Source organism: Eretmochelys imbricata, chromosome 3 (genome assembly GCF_965152235.1).
Source record: "Eretmochelys imbricata isolate rEreImb1 chromosome 3, rEreImb1.hap1, whole genome shotgun sequence".
Lineage (NCBI taxonomy): Eukaryota > Metazoa > Chordata > Testudines > Cheloniidae > Eretmochelys > Eretmochelys imbricata.
In genome coordinates this window covers 75,647,526-75,672,482 of record NC_135574.1, presented here as the reverse complement: position 1 = coordinate 75,672,482, position 24,957 = coordinate 75,647,526, and the positions used below count along the sequence as shown (strand labels likewise).

The window sequence follows — 24,957 nt, the reverse complement described above, 5'->3', positions numbered from 1 at the left end:
AAAAATGAGATACCAAAAAGACAGAAAACTCTTTAAGATTTTCCTCCGATGAACATGTTTGTGAAGATATTTTCTGAATGAAGGAGTAATGTCACAAGATATTGAATTATACAGAATGAACTTTAAAACCAGTGACGTATTAAACTCAGCTTTTTTGGTGAGCCTCAGTATGTTGCTGCTGCCACCGTCTCATTCATTCTAGCTTATGTACAGTGCAACTGGTGCTGCACTGAATAACGTCTTTGCACTGTCTGATGTGTTGCTGGATTTTTGAGTTCCTCTAGCTTAATTCAGGGCCATAGACATTTTTTTTTAAAATTTGGGGATGGGGGCTAGAGTTAAAACAATAAAATAATAGCAGTTGACTATCGCTTCAATGAGTAGTTTAGTATCAGAACTAAATTTGCCCACTAGTAATAAAGTGAGATAAACTAGCTTCTGTTCCAAACTCAGTGTTTTCTTTATCAACGGAGCCCCTAAAATTTTTCTGGGGAGAGGACTGTGGGCTTAAGCTCTTCCCTTCCCCCCCCCCCCGAAGTCCCCAGTTGTCTATGTCTATGTAATTGTGAGTGCAAAATTAAACCTAATCCCACAAACACTTATGCATAACTTCTGAGTATGTGAGTAGTCACATTGACTTCAGTGCAATTATTCACATGCTTAAAGTCCAAATGCATTTAAGAGTTTGCAGGATTTGGAGCTTGAAGAACCAGAAACCTTAATGCAGAAGACCGGATCCTGTACAATGACCAGCTTTCTGACCCTTATTCAACAAAGCATTCAATCCCATGCTTAAGTGGTTCAGATCAGGGCCAGTGCCCACAACACTTATAAAGAATGAGCTCAAAGGTTGTATCTTTATCACTAAAGAAGCAAGGAGAGCAGGTCACAGGCTACAGAGGAAGAGGAGAGGATTCTGACTGGTACAGCTGAGGTCTTCGTTTGGTGAATTGGTACAGCTGCCAGAAGAGTCTGGGAATTGTTGACCTATTGATAAATCACTGGGGGGGGTATGTGTGTGTGTGTGAGAGGGGACACTTCTGAACAAGGTTGACTGTCTTGTTCTAGTTCGATAAATTTAGTTGCAGCGATTGTTCTTCACTAAATGATGATTAAATTCAAAGTTAAAAAAACTGTGTTTCCACTAAAATAATTTAACTTGGGTCCTTATTAGTTCTTAGAGGGTAGGAAAAAAAGACTACATACTGAAAATCTTGACTGAGACCCAAACTTAACTCACATTAGTGTACAAACAGAAAAGGGGATAAAATATAATGGTCTGAATTAAATATATGAATTTTGAATCTTGTCTTTTGTGGATAGATCTGAGGCCTTTATTTCTTGTTAAATAGTAATTTTCACCATAATTCTTAATTTAATTTAAATGCTTATTTCATAGTTCTGTTGATGTGGTTTTTTTTTCCCTTTTGATTTTTAATACAGCATAGAAGATTTTGATTTTTGTAATAGTCCGGTAATGAGGTTAAGAGAAATCTTAATAAATGTGATTTTTAAATGATAAATCTAAAAGTATTGACTACAAGCTTGCAATACTTGCTACCAACAACGTGCTATTCAATATTTCAAAATAAATCTTGTGCTTCGTTGTATTTTCTCCTCTTACTCCCCCATTTCTTCTGATCTGTGAGTAAGCATACTGAAGTGGGGAAAATTGCTACTTATTTTTCATTGCAGAAATTGTGGCATCTATAATGTACAGTCTAATATCTGTGTGTGTGTTCTCTGACAACTGATTGGTATGGCACTTCAGAGCATACAAATATTCAAGTCTCTGTACAAATAAGCATGCACATGAATATTAGATGTTGGCTATTATACTTGTCAAGTTCTTGATCATCAAGAATCCATATAAAGATAAAATAAAACATTTTAAAACTGGAAAGAGAGGGTGGGTTATATAGATTTCCTAATTAATGCATCTTGGAGGATAAACAAAAGCAAAATGCTTGTCATTTGGTACTAATGTGGTGGAATAGTGTGGCAGCAGGACCCCTGCCTTTTACTCAGTCTCTCATAAAGATTGAACTTCACTTCAGCTGCAGAAATGTGCAAATTACATTACTACTACATGACTGACTTTTGTAATTACATTAAGCGATTGAGATGAACTCCAGTGCTGGGTTCCCAAAAGAATGCTTGCAGCTGTGTGGTTTTCGCATCTGATCCTATGGTTTGCTGTACCCAGCAATGTCTTTATTATTTTAAGTCTTTTTGGTTAAGAGGTCATGTTGGGCACAAGATGGAAGAATAAAGCAAGACTGCTTTCTAGGGAGTACCACCCAGAAATTTGTTTTGTAGAAAAGGTTAGCAGGCCATGATGGTTTTCCCAGGAAGGCAGGTGCAGTATTGTCAGGATGGCACACTTGTGAACTTCACAGGAACATAATGCACATGTACTACATAGGAACCATGCTGAGATGCTACTCTTTGAGTGTCTGATTGTTTTCTGGGGAAGAAATTATTTTGCAATCTTGAAAATTGTTATGTATATTTGCCCTAATAGAAGTGGAGAGATGTACATGTTTGAAGATTGATTTTTTTTTTTTAAAAAAAGTTTAAGTTAAATCTGTCACAGATTGGTCCCAGGGTGGTTTTTAAAGAGAGAGGAGGAGAAAGAGCTAGTATTAGTTCTCCGGCTTTGCCGTTACAACCCTTGCTGGGGAGGCCAAGTAGTGGAATGGGTTTTTGCTGTTTTAAGTTCAGCTGTGCTGCCCTGCTGAAGCAGTTGACAATAGGTGAAAACTGGGAACTTGATCTGTATTTTCATAGATATAATTGATATAGTACAGTTTCTGTAATAGCTAGAAGAGTAATAAGTTTCTAAGACTGATAATTTTGTGTGAAATTTTATCGGGGAAAATAGGTATTCTGAAATAATTACCCCACTCCACATTTGTGGGTGGATATTTATGAGTTGACCGTGTTTTACACTGAATTAAAAATTGTAACTTTTTTTCTGAACTAATTTGTAGTACATATAATTCAAAATGTAAGGAGCCAGATTAACCAGTTGTATTGATTTAGGGCAGGCGTGGCCAAACCACGGCTCGTGAGCCACATGCAGCTCTTTTACAGTTAAAGTGCAGCTCACGAAGCCCCCACCACTCCCCCTTCCCCCATTCTCTGCTTACCAGACAGAGGGAGGGAGCTTGGGCTTCTGCCCTGCAGCAGGGTGGTAGGGAGAGGGGCCCCTGCCCTGCAGGGAGGGAGGTCTCGGGGCTTTAACCCCATGTGGTGGGAGGGCAGGCCTTGGAGCTTCAATAGGTGTGTGCCATGGCAGGCGCTGCCCCGCGGGCCAGGTTGCGAGTGTCTTGCAGCTCTCGGACTTCTGAAGATTATTGTATGCGGCTCGGAGGGTCAATAAGTTTGGCCACCCCTGATTTAGGGGTTGCCTACACTGCTCTGTCAGAGCATGCTAGAGAGGGCTGATTTGTAAACTTGTCTAACCTGTTGCACGGTAATTGTCCTGTTTAGATCTTGCTGGCACACTCTGAAAGGTACCTAAGCCAGGCATCCTTTTAGAGAATGCCTGCAGGATATACACCAGGCAGTCAGAGCACTTTACAAATCCCACCCTCCTAGTGTGCTTTGCTGAAGCTGTATAGACAAGCCCTTATGTTTAGAAACAAAATTAACAAGCAAAGTAATCCTAAATGTGCCCCTTATCAAAATAAGAGAGGATATGCTTCCAAAAAAAAGTTCCTCTGTTGTTGGCCTGAAATTCAGTTTGACAAATGCAGACCTTTCCTCGAGAAATGCTGTTAATTAAGAAAACAGATTACTTTTGGGGAAAAAAAATGAGGTGACAACTCAGTGACAAATTGTTCTTTCCTAGTGCTGCTATAACAAAATAATTGGCCTCACTGAAGAATTATTTTGATTTTTCTCTCTCTCTCTCAAGGCTTTCCCCCTCATCTATTTAGTAGTGAACAAAAGTACAAATAGTTTGAAAGTAGAAACTCAAAATTAGTGATTGAATAGCTGCACAACTGTGCAAGAACCAGACATAATTTTCAGTTTATTATATTATGGCAGATGCATAGAAATAAAACTTGTAGTTTGCTTTCTCTAATTCTGGCATTATTTTAGCAGTGAAAGAAAAAATTAGGCTTTTAAAACATAAAATTAGCAGCCATTTAAGAAGAGAACGCTTCTTTTTTTCTAAGGGTTAGGTTTTCATGATTGTACAATTTTGAGAAAACTAGTTTTATTTCCTTTTTTTAAAAATAAAAAAGGAGCGCTAGGCGATTTAGTAGCATTTCATAATGCAACATGATGAGAATTTACTAAAAAAGAAAGTAAATCTATTAACCTTGTTTTTTCCATGAAGGCCTTCAGCTGAAGTACCAGAGATATACTCAATAGAAAAGGCTCGTCCTTGGAATAAGGGTGCATATTCCTGGAACTCTCATTTTTAATTTTTTTAAAAAGTTGCATTGAAAAAATAAACAAAGATGCTTTAATCCCCTAGCTGAAGGAAAAATTGATTGTCATTTATGTTTTTGTTTGTATACCATCTGTATCCCCAGATACATTTCTGTTTGAGCAGAAATATTTCTGAAGCATGCACACACTGCATATATTTGAAATACAATCAAAATAAATTGATACAAACCTACAATAAGTCTTTAGAGTTTCTTGTGCCGGTCAGAGTTGGCATTGTTCTTTAAACTTCGGACTGGTAATTATTAACCCAGTGCATAGTCTGAATTGAGGAGTTTTTGCTGACAAGATTTATTGCGAACCTGTTAAATGTTACAATGAATTGTAATGAGAAACTAAATTTAAAATCTCCAATTTTTATGAATTATGTATTTTTAGTTACTTTGGGCTGAGTCCTTAACCCCTTCACCTTCCAAACTTCTATTGACTTCAGTGAGTGTTCTGCAAGTGGAGGAATCTCAGGATCAGCCCCTTTATTTGTAAGCACTACTAAATTAGCTAGACAACTCTCTCTACCTTTTCTCCTACCGTTCCTAAGAGCCAGTTTCTTCAAGGTGCTGCACACTCATAGCTCTCATTGATAGCAGTGCTCAGCCCCTTGCAGGTCCAAGTTCTAAGACTGTAGGAACTCCCACAAACAGTGCAATAGTAATGGGTATGGAATAGTGAACCCAGTCCAAAGAGGTGGCAAAATCAGGACTTAGACCTGGAGTAGATGAGTCCTGATATTTCTAAAGTAAAACAAAAATAAAAAAGTACAAGAAAACCCAACTCACGCTCTGCATCCTCCTTTGTTTTATTCTGCTTCTTTTTACCATACAAACACTTTTTATCCCCATTTGCAAATCACCTTTAATGCTGAAACACTTTTCTTAACATACTACATCCTTAAGTAAATCCCCCAGTGCCAAAGCAACATAACACAAAGACTGTTGTCCCAATTCAGAGAAGAGACCTTTTTGGGTTTTTTTAAAGGTCTGAAAATACTTTATATGATGCACATAATATACTGTATAAAAGAAGAAAATTCAGTTTACTTCACTTTTATTTTAACTTAATTTTTTTCTTAATATGAATTTGTACTTAGTAACTTTTGCCTTTAAAGATCTGAATTTAGAATTTCATATATATTTTAGCACCTGGCTAAATACAGTTTAATTGACATTGGCTAAATGTGTTCCCATTAAGCCAAATATATGATGATTTTGCCCAGACTAAGTAGCAGTCATTACAGTTCAATATTGTTAGACTAAATCAGTTCCATAGGCAATCTCCTGATTAAGCTCATTCTGTTCAAATGGATTGCACTGTGTGATGCACATTATTATTGATCATGGGACTAAAGCCAAGGAACTGGAAGCAAGATGGGGATAACTCTGCTAGGATACCTGTCTTTAAAAAGAAAATCTCTGTTTGTAAGCAGTTTATGCTCACAGAGGCGGATGATTAGTTTACAATGCGTTTTATGACTTTTTGAAATATTTCCCCCACGTACAAATCTAATAGAATGGATGTATTGGGTCACAAGATAATTAATTCTAAACTAAAGTATTGTATAACAGAATTAGGAACATATATTTAACTATATTCTATTTACATTTATTTTGCATTCAGGGAAATGCATTATTTCTCATTTGGTGAGCTGGGAATTGGAACTTTTATTATTTGTATTGCAGTTGTGTTTAGTCGTCCCAGTCAGTTTAAAAAAAACAAAAAAACCTTTTGGCCCAGCTACAATGGCTACTTGATGCCCACTGCAATTTTTTTTTATGTAAGATACATTTTTGTGAAGTGTTTTAAATCCCATGTAAATGTATTACCGTATTCTGTTCAAAATCTCTATTTACACCATCACTAATTTTTATACTGTTTCCTGTAGTTTGAAAGTCAGTATGAATAATTTTACATACAGCTTCTCTTTATCATAACTCCTTCATAATTTTGCTTCTTGGGAGTTGGTCTGGTTTGATAGAAGGAATATATTTTTTTCTTTTAATCCTTGAAACGGTGCATCTCTACTGGTATGTGCTTGTAGTAGCATACAGCTTCTTTGATAGAAGAGTGTAACTTTTTTTTTTATAGAGCCTTTGTTGTGTCTGTATTGGCTTGAAAAGTCACATTCCATTCCTAAAAGAGGAATGATGAAATATTTGAATATGCACCACACTGAATCGAAAAGAGTCTATAAACATGTTTTTGTACACAAGCACTGTCCATTTTTTTTAAAGTTTAGGCTCTAGCATGCTTTTAGCCTTGGGTTATTTTTCAGTACAGCCCTGAAATTTAAGTGTGTAGAACGGTTAACAATCAGCAATTGCAGTTATTACCACTGTCACTTATTAAGTTGGCTGGAGGCTGGCTGACCAGCTCTACGCATGCCAACCAAACGTATTCAGCCTTACCAGACCAAGGCTCAACTGCCATGTATCACTGAATTTAGGGCTTTCCAGTATGGAATCAATAGATGCTGTACCTTTTGAATTAGAGATCCCGTAGATGTATAAATGTGCTTACAAGTCACTATACAAAATGAACTAGTTAAGCAATAATGTCTGTATTGGGACCAGTTTACAGCTGTCTGTTTAGACTTTTTTCAGACAAAAATACCTATTCTTCTTAGAAAACGTCATTTGGGAAAATCTGTTAAAGATGGGGGGGGAAAGGTAATATTTAAAATCTCTTTGGAGGAAAGAAGGTTCCTAGGAATCACTAATAAAATGTATACATCTTTTATTTATTTAGTTGTATGTTTTTATCTTTATAAGTTTTTTTTTATCTTGCTAACGTGACAGTCAGATCTAGAACTCTGGTTTACTGTGTTTTGTAATTACATGAGCATTCAGGTCTAGTAACAAAAATGGTCATCCTTGTTTTTTTCTCTTGAATTATTTACATGTGAGACTTAGCAAATGGAACCTTGCTACTTGTGTGAAGCTGCCATTTAACCATGAAGTGAAATGTTTTTATTGAGTTTGCCCTGCAGATATGGTCTGCTGTGGCAGTGCTGTCCATATTTGGTGGCTGTGCAAGGAGAGCCAGGTGGTGCTGCAAAGCATAGCACAGTGAAGCGTAGACAGATCTAGGTTTGACATTTGTCATCCTGTATTGCTGAAGGGAAGAGAAAAATCTGCTTTTCCATATGCTTATGCTTTAATTTTTGCCCGCAGTTTTGTCCAGATGGCCTTGTGAACATTGTTTACTTTAAGATGCTGTCCCAGATGTTTTTGAATGCCGATGGATAAATGCAACAACTGTGGTATACCAATACACAAATTATTTACACAATCTTGGCTTTTTTTGTTTAACCATCAATTTTCTCCACATACAGAACTGCTTTAGTGTGTGTGATGGGGGGAGGGGAGTGATTTTTATTTATTTTCCAATGCTGAACAGTACCTTCAGGTGGCAGAAATTTGGAGATTTTTCTCTTCTCCCCCTTCTCCCCCGAAAAGCTCACACTTTTCTTGCCTTAGGAGTTTTATGTGATGGTGCTGTTGCAAGACACTGTAGCATACAGCTTGTGAGCATGTCAATGAAAGGGTATTACTGCATGTATCCTAGTTTGTGGGAGCCTGTTTAAATTGTGAAGGGTTCCCAAGCTGTTTGTCATTTGCTATGTTCAAAAGTATTCTGTCTACGTTTTCAAAGAGAATTTACTCTCTTGCTGTGTCCCTGTATTGTCTTCAGTTTCCACACCAGTGGAATAGAGAATATTTTAAGCTGCATAGACTGTATCATTGAGAGCATTTTAAACAAAAAAAAAAGAAAGTAAATGGCAAGCGCCTCTAACTGCATTTTGACGAACTCATACATAACTTGAAAAATAATTATGCCTTGGTATCCTTAAAGGGTGCATGCAAATTGCATCAAAGATTTGTTGTCAGCCACAATGGATATTTTTAAATCACATTTAATTTTTTTTGAATTTAATTATATTTTTCCATATTCTAAGCAAGTAATTACCTAGGAGTCTACATAAAATAACCTTTTGGTATGAGCATTTCATTAACGTAAATAGGCCTGTTAGTTATTTCTCAAGAACACTTTAATGAGACTTCACTGTGTAACTCATTAGAACAAATGTATGAATTCATATGTCACGATGTAGATTGCAGCATTACAGTGCTTGGCATCCATTAAGTCCATAACTCGTTTACATTGACATGCATTGTTAATCAATACTTTAAAACACTGTAGATGTCAGTAATGTTCATATTTAGTAGAGGAATCATGGCAATATGCAAGTTGCTAGTAGAATTCTAGGCTAAATAGTGTATCTCAAGTCTTTATATTACCTCTAGGCTACAAGTTAATGACTGCCTAACTTCACTGCCCCTTGTCTATTTAAGTAATAAGGCAAATAGGAAAATACAAGGAAACTACTGGTAGCATGTTCTATTATGGTTTATTAAATCTGTTTTTTGTTAAATTTTAAACAAATAACAGTATCTTACGCAGCCAAGTGTAGCTTAACAGATCCTGTGCCAGTGACAAGGGGCAGGAGAAGTAAATGTGTCACCTGGGAAAACAGATGACAGTTCGTATCCAGCTGTTGAATGGATTATACAAGCCAAATTGAACAAAGAACAGTAATTGAGAGAGATTCACTGTACTCAGGTGGGAGCTTTTGCACACCTCCCTTCAATAGCACCTAAAAGCGAAGTAATAACTACTGCCTGGTCTTTCTAGTATGTGTATGATATACATAAATCTGTTCTTAGTGACTAAAAGGGCATGCTGCAAGACTCCTCTTTTTGTGTGGATGGTAGAAGAGGGTGGAGCCTGATGGGGATGTGTGAGGTGTTTTTGTTTTTGTTTCCTTTGTCTTTTTATGGTGGATAGAAGTTTGGTGGGAAAAGTATCACCCATTGGGTTATGTTGATGGTAGAGTTTGTCTGGGAGATTTACTGCTGATTTTATTTTTGTTGTATTGTTTTTTCAAAAAAAGTCAAAAGTACCCACAGTAGCAAAGATTTTATATATTATATATTGCAATAAATAAATAAATAAATCAGTGGAAAAAGTGAACTGAGAAAAACAGGGGAAAAGTGAGATCCCGTTTCTGCAAACACTTAAATGCACATGCTAGCTTTAATTAAGCACTAAAGGCAGTGGAACTACTGCTTCTGCTTTAAGTGAACCATGTGTTTAAAGGTTTCAGGATTAGGGCCTGTATCAGTACTTTTTTTGTGGGTGTAGGGCATGGTGCATTCCTATAGTAAAGACACATCCTGCCCTAAAGAGCTCATGATCGGTACAGTGTTAAGCTATTATTTTTGGTAAGTAGACATCTCAGCAATTGAATATAATATTCCATAACAGACATATTTAACAATCTTGTATTGGGTACTGGAACTAGTTTTTACAGAAAAGCTAGCTTGTTTGCAACCTTTTCTTGTTTTTTCTCTAATAACTTTAAATCCAACTGTTCAATCAAGCAAAGTGGTATCACTTTTAGGTAAAGGGAATCAGTATTTCATACAAAATATCTGAATAATAAATATCTTATCTTTTGGTCACTTAATGTTAATCTATAGTTTTATTTATAGGTTCATCATCAAAAATTATACAACTTCACGAAGAAAATAGTGAAGGAAGTGAAATATTGAAAGGAAAAAGTTCTGCAAATGGCACGTCAGTTCCAGTTAAGGGAATAAATAATTTAGGAAATACATGTTTTTTTAATGCTGTCATGCAGGTAAGATGCAAAAATGACATCAGATTTCCTTGTTGTTAGCATTTTAGAAACATTTCATTTAATCATTACAAATGTGAATTTTATAAAGGATTTTTGTATGTTATCACTTTAATTATTGCTTTTTCGATATTTCATTTCAGTAGCTTTTTTCTCCTTCTTCCTCACCTCCCCTTCCCCCCCAGAGTATTTTCTTCAGTAACAAACCCTATGTCAGCAATGCTTTACAAATGAATGAAACAGAAGAAAATGTCAGGTGCTACACATAATGTTTGTGTGGGGGTTGTAGCAATTCAGCAATTCAGTTGCAATTCAGTGTGTGATCTTTGCAGTTCCGTATTAGGTAGCCATGAGTAATGCACTGAACTTGTCCTACCTGAGGGAGTGAAAAGGGTGTTTTACTCATGAGTGAGGATATTGAGCACCTAGGCATTGTCTGCAGATAAGAATTGTATTGCTTTAACTGTAACCTCTCCCTTCTCAGCACGAATACGCGTAAACCGGTATAAAAGTACTTACAGTAGTTGCTATAGTTTCTTCCCGAATAGAAAGAGCTATACTGCATAAGCTATACTGGCATAAGTGCTTTTATACCAATTTAATTGCATCCATGCTAGGGTTGTACTGGAATAACTAAGGGTTTGGCTACACTACAGAGACTACGCTGGCATTGCTATCATGACATAGCTATGCTGGCATAACCTATAGTGTAGATGCTGCCTATATCAGTGGAAGGGCTTTTGTGTCGGTGTGGGAACTCTACCTCCCTGAACGACGGTAGCTATGTTGACAGACACGTTCTTCTGTCGACACAGCTGTGTCTCCATTGGGGGTTAAGTCAGCATAGCTATGTTGATCAAGGGTGTCCCCCACCCCCCCAAACCGTCACTGATATAGCTATGTTTACCTAACGTTTATGTGTAGACCAGGCCTAATTCATTTTGAAAAACAGTACACCTCTATTGGAAATAGTTATACCAGTACAAAATCTATGTGTAGAATAGTCACATTAACCCAACACTGTTTCTCTGACTATATTTCTAATAAAGGTCAGGTATGTTGAATTATTAATCACTTTTTCACATTTTTTTTATATATAATATATATTCAGGGATGTGACCATGCTGTGTGTTTCATAAAAGCTGTTACCCCTAAGTCTCAGTGCCTTCTGAAGCATATGTCAACACTACAGAGACTATACTGGCATAGCTATGGTGCTACACCTACAGAAGGGGGTTTTCCCGTCAATATAGGAACACCTCCTCTGAATAACAGTAGCTACATCAACAGACGCATTCTTCCATCAGCGTAGCTGTGTCTACACTGGGGGTTAGGTTGGCATAGCTATGTTGGTCAGCGGTATGGATTTTACACTGCCCGACTGATTTTTCTATGTTAACCTAACTTTTAAGTGTAGTCCAGCATTAGACAAACAGGAAAACTCAAAGTTAAAAATAATAAATGATTTGTTCTACAATTAAAATAATAAACAAACCAGACACAGAGACAGTGTTATTGCTGTTCCAACTACTTCTGTTACTTTTATTTGGAGACCTACCAACAATGACTACATCTTTTATAACAGTGAGACCTATTTCCTATAGGAGATACTTTTTTCCTGGGGCCTGATTCAACACCCACTGAAGTCTTTCCATTAAATATACTTTTGTACATTGTGCCAATACTTAGGATTTGTGACTGAAGAAGTTATGTTCTAGTTAAGAGATCAGTGTGTCTAACTTTTTTTTTTTTTTTTTGTCTCTCTAAGAATCTGGCACAGACTCACATGTTAAATGAACTAATGTATGAGATGAAGGAAAAGGGAATAAAGTTAAAAATCAGTCAAGCTGAAGATGCGCAATTGGTAGGTGTGTAGTAAGAGATCTGGTTTATGTGAAATGTGCAATGGGAGAAACCCAGGTCAGAATAATGTGTCTCTAAATGATAAAGTAGGCTGAGAGTAGTTAATGATGATCACACCCTTGGCCTGCGATTTCTTTTGTCTTTTAGTTCTCAGTTAGTCTATAATACATGTGACTTCACTTATTTTTAGAGTTAATGTAAAATCAACATTGAAAGAGGAAGGATGCTCACACTCTGCTGAACTAAAGCAGGAGCATAACTGAATGCAAATAATGTCTGACCTGAAGAAGGAGTGAAAGAAAGAAGTGTGATGTAGTAGATTTTTTTTTCAGTTCCCATTAAATCTGGTTTTTAACATGCACAGTACAAGAAACAGTATGTTTGTGCTTCATTAAATGTGTAAAAAATTTCATTCTGATCTACCCCCAACCCTTTGTGTAAAATTTGCAAAATTTACAAAACACTGAATAGCCAGAGCACTAAACCAGTATAAGGGGCCCCACTACTCAGGGCATCCCCCAAGTCAAAAATCAAACTCCTGTTCCTCAAGCTGCTGAGGTTTTTATTGGGCTGCTGTTCCTGGACCTTTTTTAGGGTCTCCCATCTTTCATAGGCTCTGGTTAGTGGATATCTAATAAATTTGACACCCCTTTCTCTCCATCCATCTGCTGCATGCACTATCTGGCTATGGCACAGAGAAGAAACATTCTCTTGTTCCCTATACCACCCCAGCAGCCTCCTAGTTGGTGGGAGAAGGGTGAGGTTGGTGTTGGGACTCTGTTCTACCATACACATCGCTTCTCTGCTTTGGAACACTCCTACTCCATTGCCTGCCTCTGCTGCTCCTCATTGCTTTTTGAAACACAGTGTGACATTTAACGGGATTCTTGTCACTTTCACTGCTGCTATCAGGATTCTGAACAGCAGCAGTGAATATCGATAGCTTACCTCTGAGCACCAACAGCGTCTCTAAAGTTTTCTGCCTGCAGCATTGTACTGGTTTAAACTTAGTTCATGCTTCACATGATACCTATGCAACTATAAGGGTTAGAAATGTAATTTATTTTTAATGAAAGATTGTATTCTCAAGATTGCACGATCTGAGGAGTAGGGACTGTCCTCTGCTCTGTTTATGCGGTATCTGGAGCCTTTGAGCACTACAGTAACAATAATAATATAGAAGCTGATGGTTTCCAACTTGCGTTTTCAAGCTCCCATTCTTCTTGTTTATTATTGTTATAAAAATAAGAATACCATATGCATTTATGCATCATAAAGCTTATCTTTTAGAGAGACATCCTCTCTAGTAATTCAACGAGAGGTTTCAGTCTGTATGTTGCAGATTGTAATGGTCCCTTTTAGCCTTAATATCTATGAACTCCAAGGGCTAAGGAAACAGAATGCTGGCGAGCACTGTTTTGAAACAGGCTGCAGAGGAAGCTATGTATCTCTCTTACCCACTAAGTTAAGGTGCAGATGGTGGTAGTTTGGGAATAAGAGTAAAACAGATTTAAGAGCTCAAGTGTGTGATGTAAACTTTCACTTGAGTTATATATACCAAGTACTGTAGTTCATGCAAGAAATAGGCCTTTTATCATATATGCTTGACATCAATGCAGTCATTGCATTGATTGCTTGTGGAAAATAAGAAGAGGAAAACCCTGCACATGGTATATTATCAATCTTGAGAAGACTTATGATCACATTCTGAGAGAATTCATCAGGTAGTATATGAGAATGAAACAGCTATATGAAGACTATATCAGACTCATTCAGGATATGTATGAGAGTACTGTTAGGCCATGTAGAGAAACTGAATAGTTTCTAGGAAAAGTCAGAATCATGAAACTTTGGCACTAAGCCCCTTGTTCACATTGGTGCTCAGTGCACTTACAGAAAGTATCAAGAGAGTGGCACCTTGGTGAATGCTTTTTACAGATGATGTAGTGCTCATGGGGAAAAGCAAAGAGGAAGATTTAGAATGATGGAGGTGCATACTTGAAGAAATGGGGTGAAAATCAGCAGAAACAAAATCATAGAACTGGAAGGGACCTCGAGAGGTCGTCTAGTCTAGTCTCCTGCAATCATGGCAGAACTAAGTATTATCTAGAGCATCCCTGATAGGTGTTTGTGTAACCGGCTCTTAAAAATATCCAGTGATGGAGATTCCACTACCTCCCTAGGCGGTTTATTCCAGTGCTTAAACACCCTGACAGGTAAGAAGTTTTTCCTAAAGTCCAGCCTAAACCTCCCTTGCTGCAATTTATGCCCATTGCTTCTTGTCCTATCCTTAGAGGTTAAGAACAACAGTTTTTCTCCCTTCTCCTTGTAACAGCCTTTTACGTACTTGAAAACTATTATCATATCCCCTCTCAGTCTTCTCTTTTCCAGACTAAACAAACCTTATTTTTTCAATCTTCCTTCATGGGTCATGTTTTCTAGACTTTTAATCATTTTTGTTGCTCTTCTCTGGACTTTCTATGATTTGTTCACATCTTTCCTGAAATGTCGTGCCCAGAACTGGACACAATACTCCAGTTGAGACCTAATCACTGTGGAGTAGAGCGGAAGAATTACTCGTGTCTTCCTTACAACACTTCTGCTAATACATCCCAGAATGATTGATATATATATTTTTGGCAACCGTATTACACTGTTGACTCTCATTTAGCTTGTTGTCCACTATGACCCCCAGATTTCTTTCCACAGTACTGCTTCCTAGGCAGTCATTTCCCATTTTGTGTGTGTGCAACTGATTGGTTCTTCCTAAGTGGAGTGCTTTGCATTTGTCCGTATTGAATTTCATCCTATTTACTACAGATCATTTCTCCAGTTTGTCCAGATCATTTTGAGTTATAATCCTGTCCTCCAAAGCACTTGCAACCGCTCCCAGCTTGGTATTGTCTGCAGATTTTATAAGTGTACTTTCTGTGCCATTCTCTAAATCATTGATGAAGATATTGAACAGAACCGGACCCCAAACTGATCCCTGCGGTATCCCACTTGTTATGCCCTTCCAGCATGACTGTGAACCACTGATAACTACTCTCTGGGAACAGTTTTCCAACCAGTTATGCACCCACCTTATAGTAGCTCCATCTAGGTTGCATTTCACTGTTGGTTTTTTTTTTAATGAGAAGGTCTTGTGAGACAGTATCCAAAGCTTTGCTAAAGTCAAGAGATACCACATACACCACTTCCCCCCATCTGTAAGGCTTGTTACCCTGTAAAACAAGGATATCAGTTAGATTTGACATGATTTGTTCTTGAGAAATCCATGCTGACTTACTTGTCACCTTATTATCTTCTAGATGTTTGCAAATTGATTGCTTAATTAATTGCTCCATTTTCTTTCTGGGTACAAAAGTTAAGATGGCTGGTCTGTAATTCCCAGGATTGTCCTTATTTCCCTTTTTGTAGCCTGGCACTACATTTGCCCTTTTCCAGTCTTCTGGAATCTCTCCCGTCTTCCATGACTTTTCAAAGATAATTGCTAATGGCTCGGATATCTCCTCAGTCAACTCCTTGAGTATTCTAGGATGCATTTCATTGGGCACTGGTGACTTGAAGACATCTAACTTGTCTAAGTAATTTTTAACTTGTTTCCCTATTTTAGCCTTTGATCCTACCTCATTTTCACTGGCATTCACTATGTTAGACGTCCAATCACCACCAAACTTCTTGGTGGAAACTGAAACAAAGAAGTCATTAAGCACCTCTGCCATTTCCACATTTTCTGTTACTGTTCTGCCCCCCCCTCCCCATTAAGTAACGGCCTATCCTGTCCTTGGTCTTCCCTTGCTTCTAATGTAATTATAGAATGTTTTCTTGTTACCATTTATTTCTCTAGCTAGTTTGATCTCATTTTGTGCATTGGTCTTTCTAATTTTGTTCCTACGTACTTGTGTTATTTGTTTATGTTTGTTCTCTGTAATTTGACCTAGTTTCCACTTTTTGTAGGACTCTCTCTCTTTCGATTTTTAGATCATTGAAGATGTATTGGCTAAGCCAGGGTGGTCTCTTGCTATACTTCCTATCTTTCCTACACAGTGGGATAGTTCGCTCTTCTGCCCTTAATAATGTCTCTTTGAAAAACTGTCAACTGTTTTCAATTGTTTTGCCCCTTAGACTTGCTTCCCATGGGATCTTACTTACCAACTCCCTGAGTTTGCTAAAGTCTGCCTTCTTGAAATCCATTGTCTTTATTTTGCTGTTCTCTCTCCTACCATTCTTTAGAATCATAAACTGTGTCATTTCATGATCACTTTCACCCAAGCTGCCTTCCACTTTCAAATTCTCAACCAGTTGATCCCTATTTGTCAAAATCAAATCTAGAACAGCCTCTGACCTAGTAGCTTTCTCCACCTTCTGAAATAAAAAATTGTCTCCAGTACATTCCAAGAACTTGTTGGATAATCTGTGCCCTGCTGTGTTATGTTTCCAACAGATGTCTAGGTAGCTGAAGTGCCCGCATCACTGCCAAGTCCTGTGCTTTGGATGATTTTGTTAGTTGTTTAAAAAATGCCTCATCGACCTCTTCTTCCTGGTTAGGTGTCTGTAGTAGACCCCTACCGTGACATCACCCTTGTTTTTTACCCCTTCTGTCCTTACCCAGAGACTCTCAACAAGTCTGTCTCCTATTTCCATCTGAACCTCAGTCCAAGTGTATACTTTTTAATCTACAAGGCAACACCACCTCCCTTTTTTCCCTGCCTGTTCTTCCTGAGCAAGACCATAAGAGTATATGGTCTATAGATTCTGTGATACCTTGCAAAAAATAACAAGACTGTAAGTCTGAAGGCCAGCCACTACCAAAGGTACAGAATTTAAGGACCTATATGCAATAATATAAGATAATGGTGAACTCAACAACATAAGAATGGCCATACTGGGTCAGACCAATGCTCCATCTAGCCCAGTATCCTGTTTTCTGACAGGGGCCAATGCTAGGTGCTTCAGAGGGAATGAACAGAACAGGGAAATTATTGAGTGATCCATCTCCTGTGATCCACTCCCAGCTTCTGGCGGTCAGAAGCTGGGGACACCCATCTTGGCTAATATTCATTGATGGACCTATCCTCCGTGAACTTATCTACTTTTTTGAACCCAGATGTACTTTTGGCCTTCACAGCATCCCAAGGCTGTGAGTTCCACAGGTTGACTGTGTATTGTGTGAGGAAGTATTTCCTATTGTTTGTTTGTTTTAAAACTGCCTATTAATTTCATTGGGTTGATATTTCCATTCTTGTGTTACACGAAGGAGTAAATAACACTTCCTTATACGCTTTCTCCACACCATTCGTGATTTTATAGACCTCTATCATATCCCCCCTTAAATGTCTCTTTTCCAAGCTCAAAAGTCTGTCTTTTTAATCTCTCTTCATATGGAAGCTGTTTTATACCTTTAATAATTTTTGTTTCCCGTCTCTGTGTCTTTTTCCATTCTAATATATCTCTTTTTGAGATGGGGCAACCAGAATTGCATGCAGTATTCAAGGTGTGGGTGTACCATGGATTTATATAGTGGCATTATGATCTTTACTGTGTTATTATCTATCCCTTTCCTAATGATTCCTAACATTGTTAGCTTTTTTTGGCTGCCACTGTACATTGAACAGTTGTTTTCAGAGAATTATCCACAGTGACTCCAAGCACTCTTTCTTGAGCGGTAACAGCTAATTTAGAGCTCATCATTTTGTATGTATAGCTGGGATGATGCTTTCCAATGTGCATTACTTTGCATTTATTTATGCATTTATTAACTTATAAGAACAGAAAAGGCATCTAAATGGAGAGAAGTGAGCAGAGTGATCTGTGATAGGAGAATGTCTGTCAAATTGAAAACTAAGATCTACAAGATGGTAATTATGCCTGTACTTTTGTATGGGTCTGACTGCTAGGCCCTGAGGAAGAGACAGGTGCATATCATGAATATAGCGGAAATGAAAATGTTAAGATGGATCCTTGGAGTTACAAGGATGAACCATGTTTGGAACAAACAAATTAGGGAAAGTGTAAAGATGATACCTATTATAGGAAAGTGGAGGGAATCCAGCCCTAGATGGTTTCGACTTGTGAAAAGACTGAAAGAATGCATAGGAAACCGGGTGTTAAACTTCTAAGTGGAGGGCCAAAGAAGGGTTGAAGACCCCAACTAGATGGATGGATGTCATACAAAAGTATTTGATTAGCTGAGGCGTTTCTGAGGAACTGTTTCAAGACAGACTGGAATGGAGAAGGAGGTCTCCAAGAGCTGACCTGATAAAGATGGGACTAAGACTAAAAGAAGACTCATATATGCTTGACAGCTAGCTTTGGCAAAAATGGGGAGGGGCCCGTTATAGCCAACTCTGTTGTTCAAGAAGCCTAAAATAAAGGAAATCATTGTTAATTTAATAAGAAAGATCTAGTTAATTGTACTGCTACCAAATAATTCATCCATCTGTTACAGTAGTGTGTTTGGTGGGTGGTCATATAATTTTAGATTACTTCCCTTCCTCCTTATTGCTTTGCAAATAGGAGATAGAAGGTGAAGAAAAATTACAAAATCTGATGTCTAATAAAATACTATAGCATGAGAATGTACAAAACCCAGGGAAGAGAAATAAGAGCTGAGCCATACTGTTTGCTTCCTTTGACTTCATCTTGGTGTGGTTTCTTACTCAAGCTTTGAATTTGGGAAGCTAGTCTTAGATGAAAGAAGTGAGAAATGTGCATAGATGCTGTACTGACAACACCTGGGATTCTAAAGTAGCTGACAGGATTATTCCAACATCACACACTCACCCTATAAATGCAATTGACATTAAAAAGATAAAAAATAAAATGGGACAGATCTAGACCTTCTGAACATTAATGAGGAATATGTGAAAACCATGCTAATAAATTCATTACTATATCTTCCACTAAGTGATATTAAATTTCACTTCAAGCTTCAGTTAGTGAGCCACTTCTTCCCCCCCCCGCCAAAAAGAAAAAATTAATACTAGCCAACAATTTATGTCAGTATGAAAAGCTGCTTGATTCTGAAGCTTTTTCTTTGACTAAGATTCAATCAGGATAAACTAAACTTCTGAAATTAATGTATAAACTACAAAGTATTGAGTTAAACTTTTTAAGCCTTACTGTCAGTTACATTGATCTTTAGTGTAAATGTATTAATTACAGAACAACTCTTGTGCATCAGTTATATCCGCTAATGGCATCCATGTTACTGATACATAATTCAACTTTATTCCAAAGGATCCTTTGGTGGTGAACCTCTCAAGCCCTGGACCATTGACTTCAGCCATGTTCTTGTTCCTTCACAGTATGAGGGAAACTGGCAAAGGCCCTCTTTCTCCCAAAGTTTTGTTCAGCCAGCTCTGTCAAAAGTAAGTGCAGACAATAGTTTTGTTTTTAACAGAAAGTTACAAAGGGTGCAATCTCCAGTTTTTAAAAAACATTAACTTATTGATTAATGCGGTAGTATATTTTCCACTCAGTTTTAAATAAGTCAAGTGATGGGACTGTTGCTACTTGGGAGACACTTGGATGGTGGTATCCCTCATTTAGGTGTATCACTCATATTGAAGCCAATGGGAGTTGCATCTGCCTGTCTGACTTTGCCCCTTACAATCTAATAGATTTCACACTTTGGAGATTTTTCTAATATTCAGCTCAATTTTCCTTTGTTTAATCCCATACATTCCAGTTAAACCTCTTTTGACCACTCTAAACAATTACTTTCCCTCCTTGATGATAAAACACTTAAAATATTTGTGTATAACTTGCACAAATTTAGTTGGCATTTATCCTTATACATTCAGTATTTTGGCTTGAACTCCAATTAACTGCAATGGGCTTTTTAAAGAACAGGTGGTGGGTAGAAGCTAAGGAAAAAGTAATTTAAAAAGATTTACTTTTCAGGCTTCTGGTCAGGTAATATAATAGCAATAAAATGCATGGATAGTGGCTACTCTAGGTCAAATGTGTATACATGTGTTTTTTTAAGCTTTAATATGTGAATCCTGTGCGATGATGTTTTGCTTTGGCTTTGATCCAAAACTAAAAGGGCCTAGCAAGCAAGGACTTGAAGCACTATTGAGATGGCATATGGCTCCAGATTGAGAAGAATTTGCAAGCCCTAAAGAAATGCATGTTTCTTAGGGTGGAAAATGTTCACAGTGTTGCTTTATGGGTGTGTTTAATTGTGGCACAGACAAATTTATTTTTTAAAACACCTGTAGAAGTGCTATAACTGGATCAAATATTTAAAAGTTAAATATTTAAAGGACTACACTGTAAGTAAAATAATCTGTAGGTTATGATAGAGCAGTGTAGTGCAATACAGTTGCAATTCATGTTTTAAAAAAGTATGAAGTATTATAATGTGGTGTTAGTTTTATTTGTGAAAGTATTGTACACCACTCAGTACCTTTGTGTGGGAACACCTATTATTATAGCAACAAGTTGTAATGAGCCCTCTACAGTTCTTGCTTGCACAGTGCACAAAAAAAGAACTCTGTGAAATCCTCCAGTACACCAAAGCTTTTTATTTTGATCAGAAACCAGCACTGGTATGTAATAGTTATGAGCTAAAAAAACCTCTTTTGGGTAGTGACATACAGGTGACCATGGTGAGTGGCTCACTTTGCCCTAAACTTCTGGTATCCTATACAGACACACGTAGCTTTTAAACTGAAGCAGGATTGACCAATTCAGGTAAACAGCCCTGCATTATTTTCCTGTATTCCCTCTCCCTCCCCCCCCGCATTACTTCACTCTCAAAGTTTGTCTGCAAAGGTTTGGGTATGCCTGGTGCACTTTTTATTGTACTAGATTTTCATTTGGTGTTTGTACTGTAGAAGAAAATATCAAATGCACATTTACTGGATTTGAGTAAGAACAATCATCTTGTGTATATAGCATTCTTTACCCTCTAAAAAGCATATGGGATATTTTCCCACTTTATAAAAACAAATGTGATATAATAATATAAAAATACAACACTCTTAAAAGAAATTTCTGAAGACAGATGAGGATTTTTTTTTTTTTTTTAAAGCAAAGGGATTGGAAGGAAAGTTACTAAATATGGGGCCAACAACTGCTCTGTATATATCTGAGAGGTGAGAGGGGAAATAATAACATGCTTTTATAAAGTGGTGAGGGATGAAATAGAACATTTTGGAGGAAGCAAGTTTCATGCTATGGGGTCTGCCTCAGAAAAAATATGATCACCTGTAAACTTCAGACAAGATGGAGGTATTCTTAAATGACAGCTAGTGTGTGTATGTGCATACAGATAATGAATAATTCAAGGCTTGAAGCTGTGCAACACATCCAATAGTGTTAACAATTTTTTAAAACTAGCAGTACTGAATTGTAGATCAGGCCTGCACTTTACAGGGACTCTGGAAAAATGTTACCTTAATAATCTGATCAGCTTTTTGTTATTCAGAACTATCGCTGCTGACATTAGTAAAATCTTACTCTTATCACTGCTTTTTACACCTGTTGCTCTGTAGAACAAACGCAGCTCTGAGAGAGTTTCTGATTCTTTTCTGGCTCATGAGTCAATACTAGAACTGTCAGCCAAGTCCCCATTAGCAGGAAATTATGTGTTCAGTTACACTTGTGCAACCCCACTGAAGTCAACAGACGGCTGTACAGGTATAACAGAGGGCAGCATTTGGCTTGCAGAATCCTTTGTTACTGATGGTGATGCATGAGCCAGAAACAAAACAGGCTGACATTCAGCAAACTCAGCTGAGTTTGCAAGTCTAGAACCTAGAAAAAAAAATCTTTATTTTATTTAAATGCTTCCATAAAAAAATTGTTCTGTTTTAAAAGTATAAACACTGAGTTCCACCCTGGCGTTTTTATAAACTCACTTCTCAGGGTAGCACTGCAATGATAAACTCAATTTACTACTTTATAAGCACCATGTAAAGAATGTAGAGTGGTGTAATGTGATTGTGATGGCCTTAACCAGTGAGAATTTCTTGTTGCTGCACATTCTCAGTGAGCTGTGAAATAGACATCTAGCTACTTATGAGCCTGGCAAAAAGGGAATTGGAGTAATAGAGCCTTGTATCCACAAATATGTTGTATTGCTATTGTCTGGTCTTCACAGGTTAAATTCTAGATAAACTGGAATAAATTCTCCAACTAAGAAAAGTCTACTTTATTTTATTCAGATGAATGTACATTAATTTATTTAGTGTAATTCTGCAGTTCCTGCTCTAGAACAAAAGTGTCCTGTATTTTAGAAAACAGAACATCTATTTTGCAAACATAGAATAAGAGCTTAGTCTCCTACAGGCATTACTATTAAAGATAATCCTTTGCTTCATTAAAAGAATGAAATTTTGGTGAACAAGATCATAGTATTCCTAGTTAAAACTGATCAAAAAACACAGAAATTGCTTAATACAGTAAGCTATCATCATTATTGAAGCTTGTGTTACAACAACAGTTCAGGCCCCTCTTCAAATTCTTATATTTTAGAAAGCCATTTTGAAAGCCATTTAAAACTGGGGTTGCCTGGGTATATCTATCTGACCACCAGGAGTGCTTTTTATATACCACACACACCTCAAATTATGTTAATAAAATAGTCTGAACAGTGCAGTCTTTTAGTTTTAGTAATCTGACTACTATCAGTTTAGTAGAGATTATTGTCCTAGGTCTACCTTTAAGATGATTCTTTGATCTCGTTGAGATATTGAACCTTCATCAGAGAGACATTTTAATAGTTAGCTAGGAAATTCTCTCATTATATAACTTTCTATAGCTAGTGATTAAAATTATCTAGTAATATTGACTGAAAATGATGAAAAATAATCAAGGTAAAGGTCAGAAACTGTGATGTTGGCAAGATAAACTATTTGATTTCCGAGGTTTCGCTCCAATAAAAGGATAGCCACGCTGAATGAAAGGCACTCTTATTAAGCTAATAAATAAGAATGGCTTGGGAGCGATTTCTGTCTGTTATATAACATTATGTTTAATTTCACTCTGCACAATAGGGCTTCACAACTTTAATGTCAATGGGCAGCAAAAATCCATGAAAAAAGTTAGTGGGCAGCAGTCAATATTAGACCACAATAATAAAAGAAGCTTAAATCACTGTTTAAATTAAAGGCCTGGAATTACCTTTTTAAAGTTGGCTTGGAGGTTGTACAGTAGTGCATAAGAAAAGTACACCCCCATGTGTACCTTTTGTAAATCGGTATGGAGGCTTATTTCCATCCTCCTTACTCCACTTGCTTCTTTAATGAAGATGATGAACATATGCCTCCTTTGGGCCCCATCTGGAAAAAAATCATTAGAGATAAGTGTAGGGTGATCCTTTGGCTCAAAAGTGGAATATGTTTTCTTCAGAACATCAGCCCGTGCTTACCCAGGCACAAAGGAATTCATTCCAAACACTCAGACTCCACAAGATAACACATTGCTTTACCACTAGACTATGCTGGCTCCAAATGACCACACTTCTTTATTTTTTGCACTCTTTTGATTTACCATTTTAAAAAAAAATCCATTTAATTTATGGGCTGAGAAATATTGCAGGTTATTTTTTTTTTAAATGGAATTATGTTTGAGGTTCTAATTATACCTTAATTCTGGTATAACTCTTAATTAGAACTAGAATCAGTTAATTCTGCCTGAAAAGGTCCCTAGTATGCTTTAGTATTTGGAATTTAGAACATTTTTAGTAATTTACATTTCAGAAATTAATATTAATTACATTTAATGAAATGTTAAAATATATCAGAGCCCTTATTCTTTGATAAATTTTACAGTATATTTAAAGGAAAGTTATGAAGCTAAAACAAAATGTTCAATTTTGCCCTTTTTTCTCCTTTACTATATATGAATGGGTCTTCAAGCTTTCTTTCTTTGAAAAGTTCTCCTTTTTTGTTTTGTTTTTTACATTCTGAAATGTGAAAAATATCCAGTCCTCACTTCCTCTCGGCTGGAAGTCCTTGGCAAGGGAAGGTCTGAATAGAAAGGGTTGTTATTTAAGCTTAATCTCTCCCCTACCACAAAACTGAGATGAAGAGAAAGCTAAGCTCTCTCTTAGAGTAGGATTCAGCTAAAACTGTCAAACAATCATTATCCCCTCTCTCTGTTTGATGGAGGTGGAGTTGCATTTAGAAAGCAAGTTTGACAACCCTGTGTGACATCATTCTGCAGGTCCTCCAAATTTATTATTAAGGACCTCCAACGAAGAAAAAGGAAAGCCCTGATATTTCTAAAAATACATAATCTGTAAAATATTTTTTAATTATATACTTTTTTTGGCTCTACTGTTACTTTTAATAGAAAAAAATTAACCTACTAAAAATTTGCTCCCTGAGTCTGTTAGCAAAAATTTATAAAGAAGAAAATATCAGATTTTAATTAAGACCAAACATTTTGTTTGTAATGTCATAAGATATGTGACTACGTCAAATGGTGGTAGGCTTGTTTATTGAAGTCTACTTTAAAACAGTGGAAATATAGCAATAGTGATTTGCCAAAGCTAATCAGTAGCCTACTAGTTAGTTCTAGATCAGATTGCCTGATTGGAGAATGGCTGGTTATAAACTGGAATCCAGATGTCAGCCTGCTTTATTTGGACCACAGTAACAGTATTTTGAAGCTAGTATTAACTGGCTGGTGCTCTGAAATACTAGTCAGCATACTAGAACGGAAAAAGAAGCTGTAATTGAAACTAACTTTACTGTGAAGATGTGTTCTAAATTTATAGCCAATGTTGCTTGAAATAAAACAGGCTGAATTAACAAAAATGCAGTTTTTTGCTTTTACATAATTTTACCTTATTTATAAGAAATGTGTATAACCAGACATTCTTCAACAGACGGAATCATCCACAAAATATTTTTTACTGGGGAAAAAACAAAAAACAAACCAACCCTAACCTAATCTGTTACGTATGGATTGCAAAA

General features: G+C 36.9%; 1 protein-coding gene across 4 annotated transcripts in view; it reads left to right on the top strand.

The window, feature by feature from the left end:
* The window catches only part of USP45 (ubiquitin specific peptidase 45), a 99,988-nt gene that overhangs the window by 25,352 nt on the left and 49,679 nt on the right, over positions 1-24,957 (top strand). For 3 of the 4 annotated variants that reach the window (XM_077812860.1, XM_077812858.1, XM_077812859.1), the window contains exons 6-8: positions 10,014-10,162; positions 11,928-12,023; positions 19,265-19,395. In XM_077812860.1, the coding sequence (XP_077668986.1) occupies positions 10,014-10,162; positions 11,928-12,023; positions 19,265-19,395 (376 nt within the window). Of the gene's footprint in view, positions 1-10,013; positions 10,163-11,927; positions 12,024-19,264; positions 19,396-24,957 lie in introns of those variants that run through there. The other variant, XM_077812861.1, reaches the window with a different exon arrangement.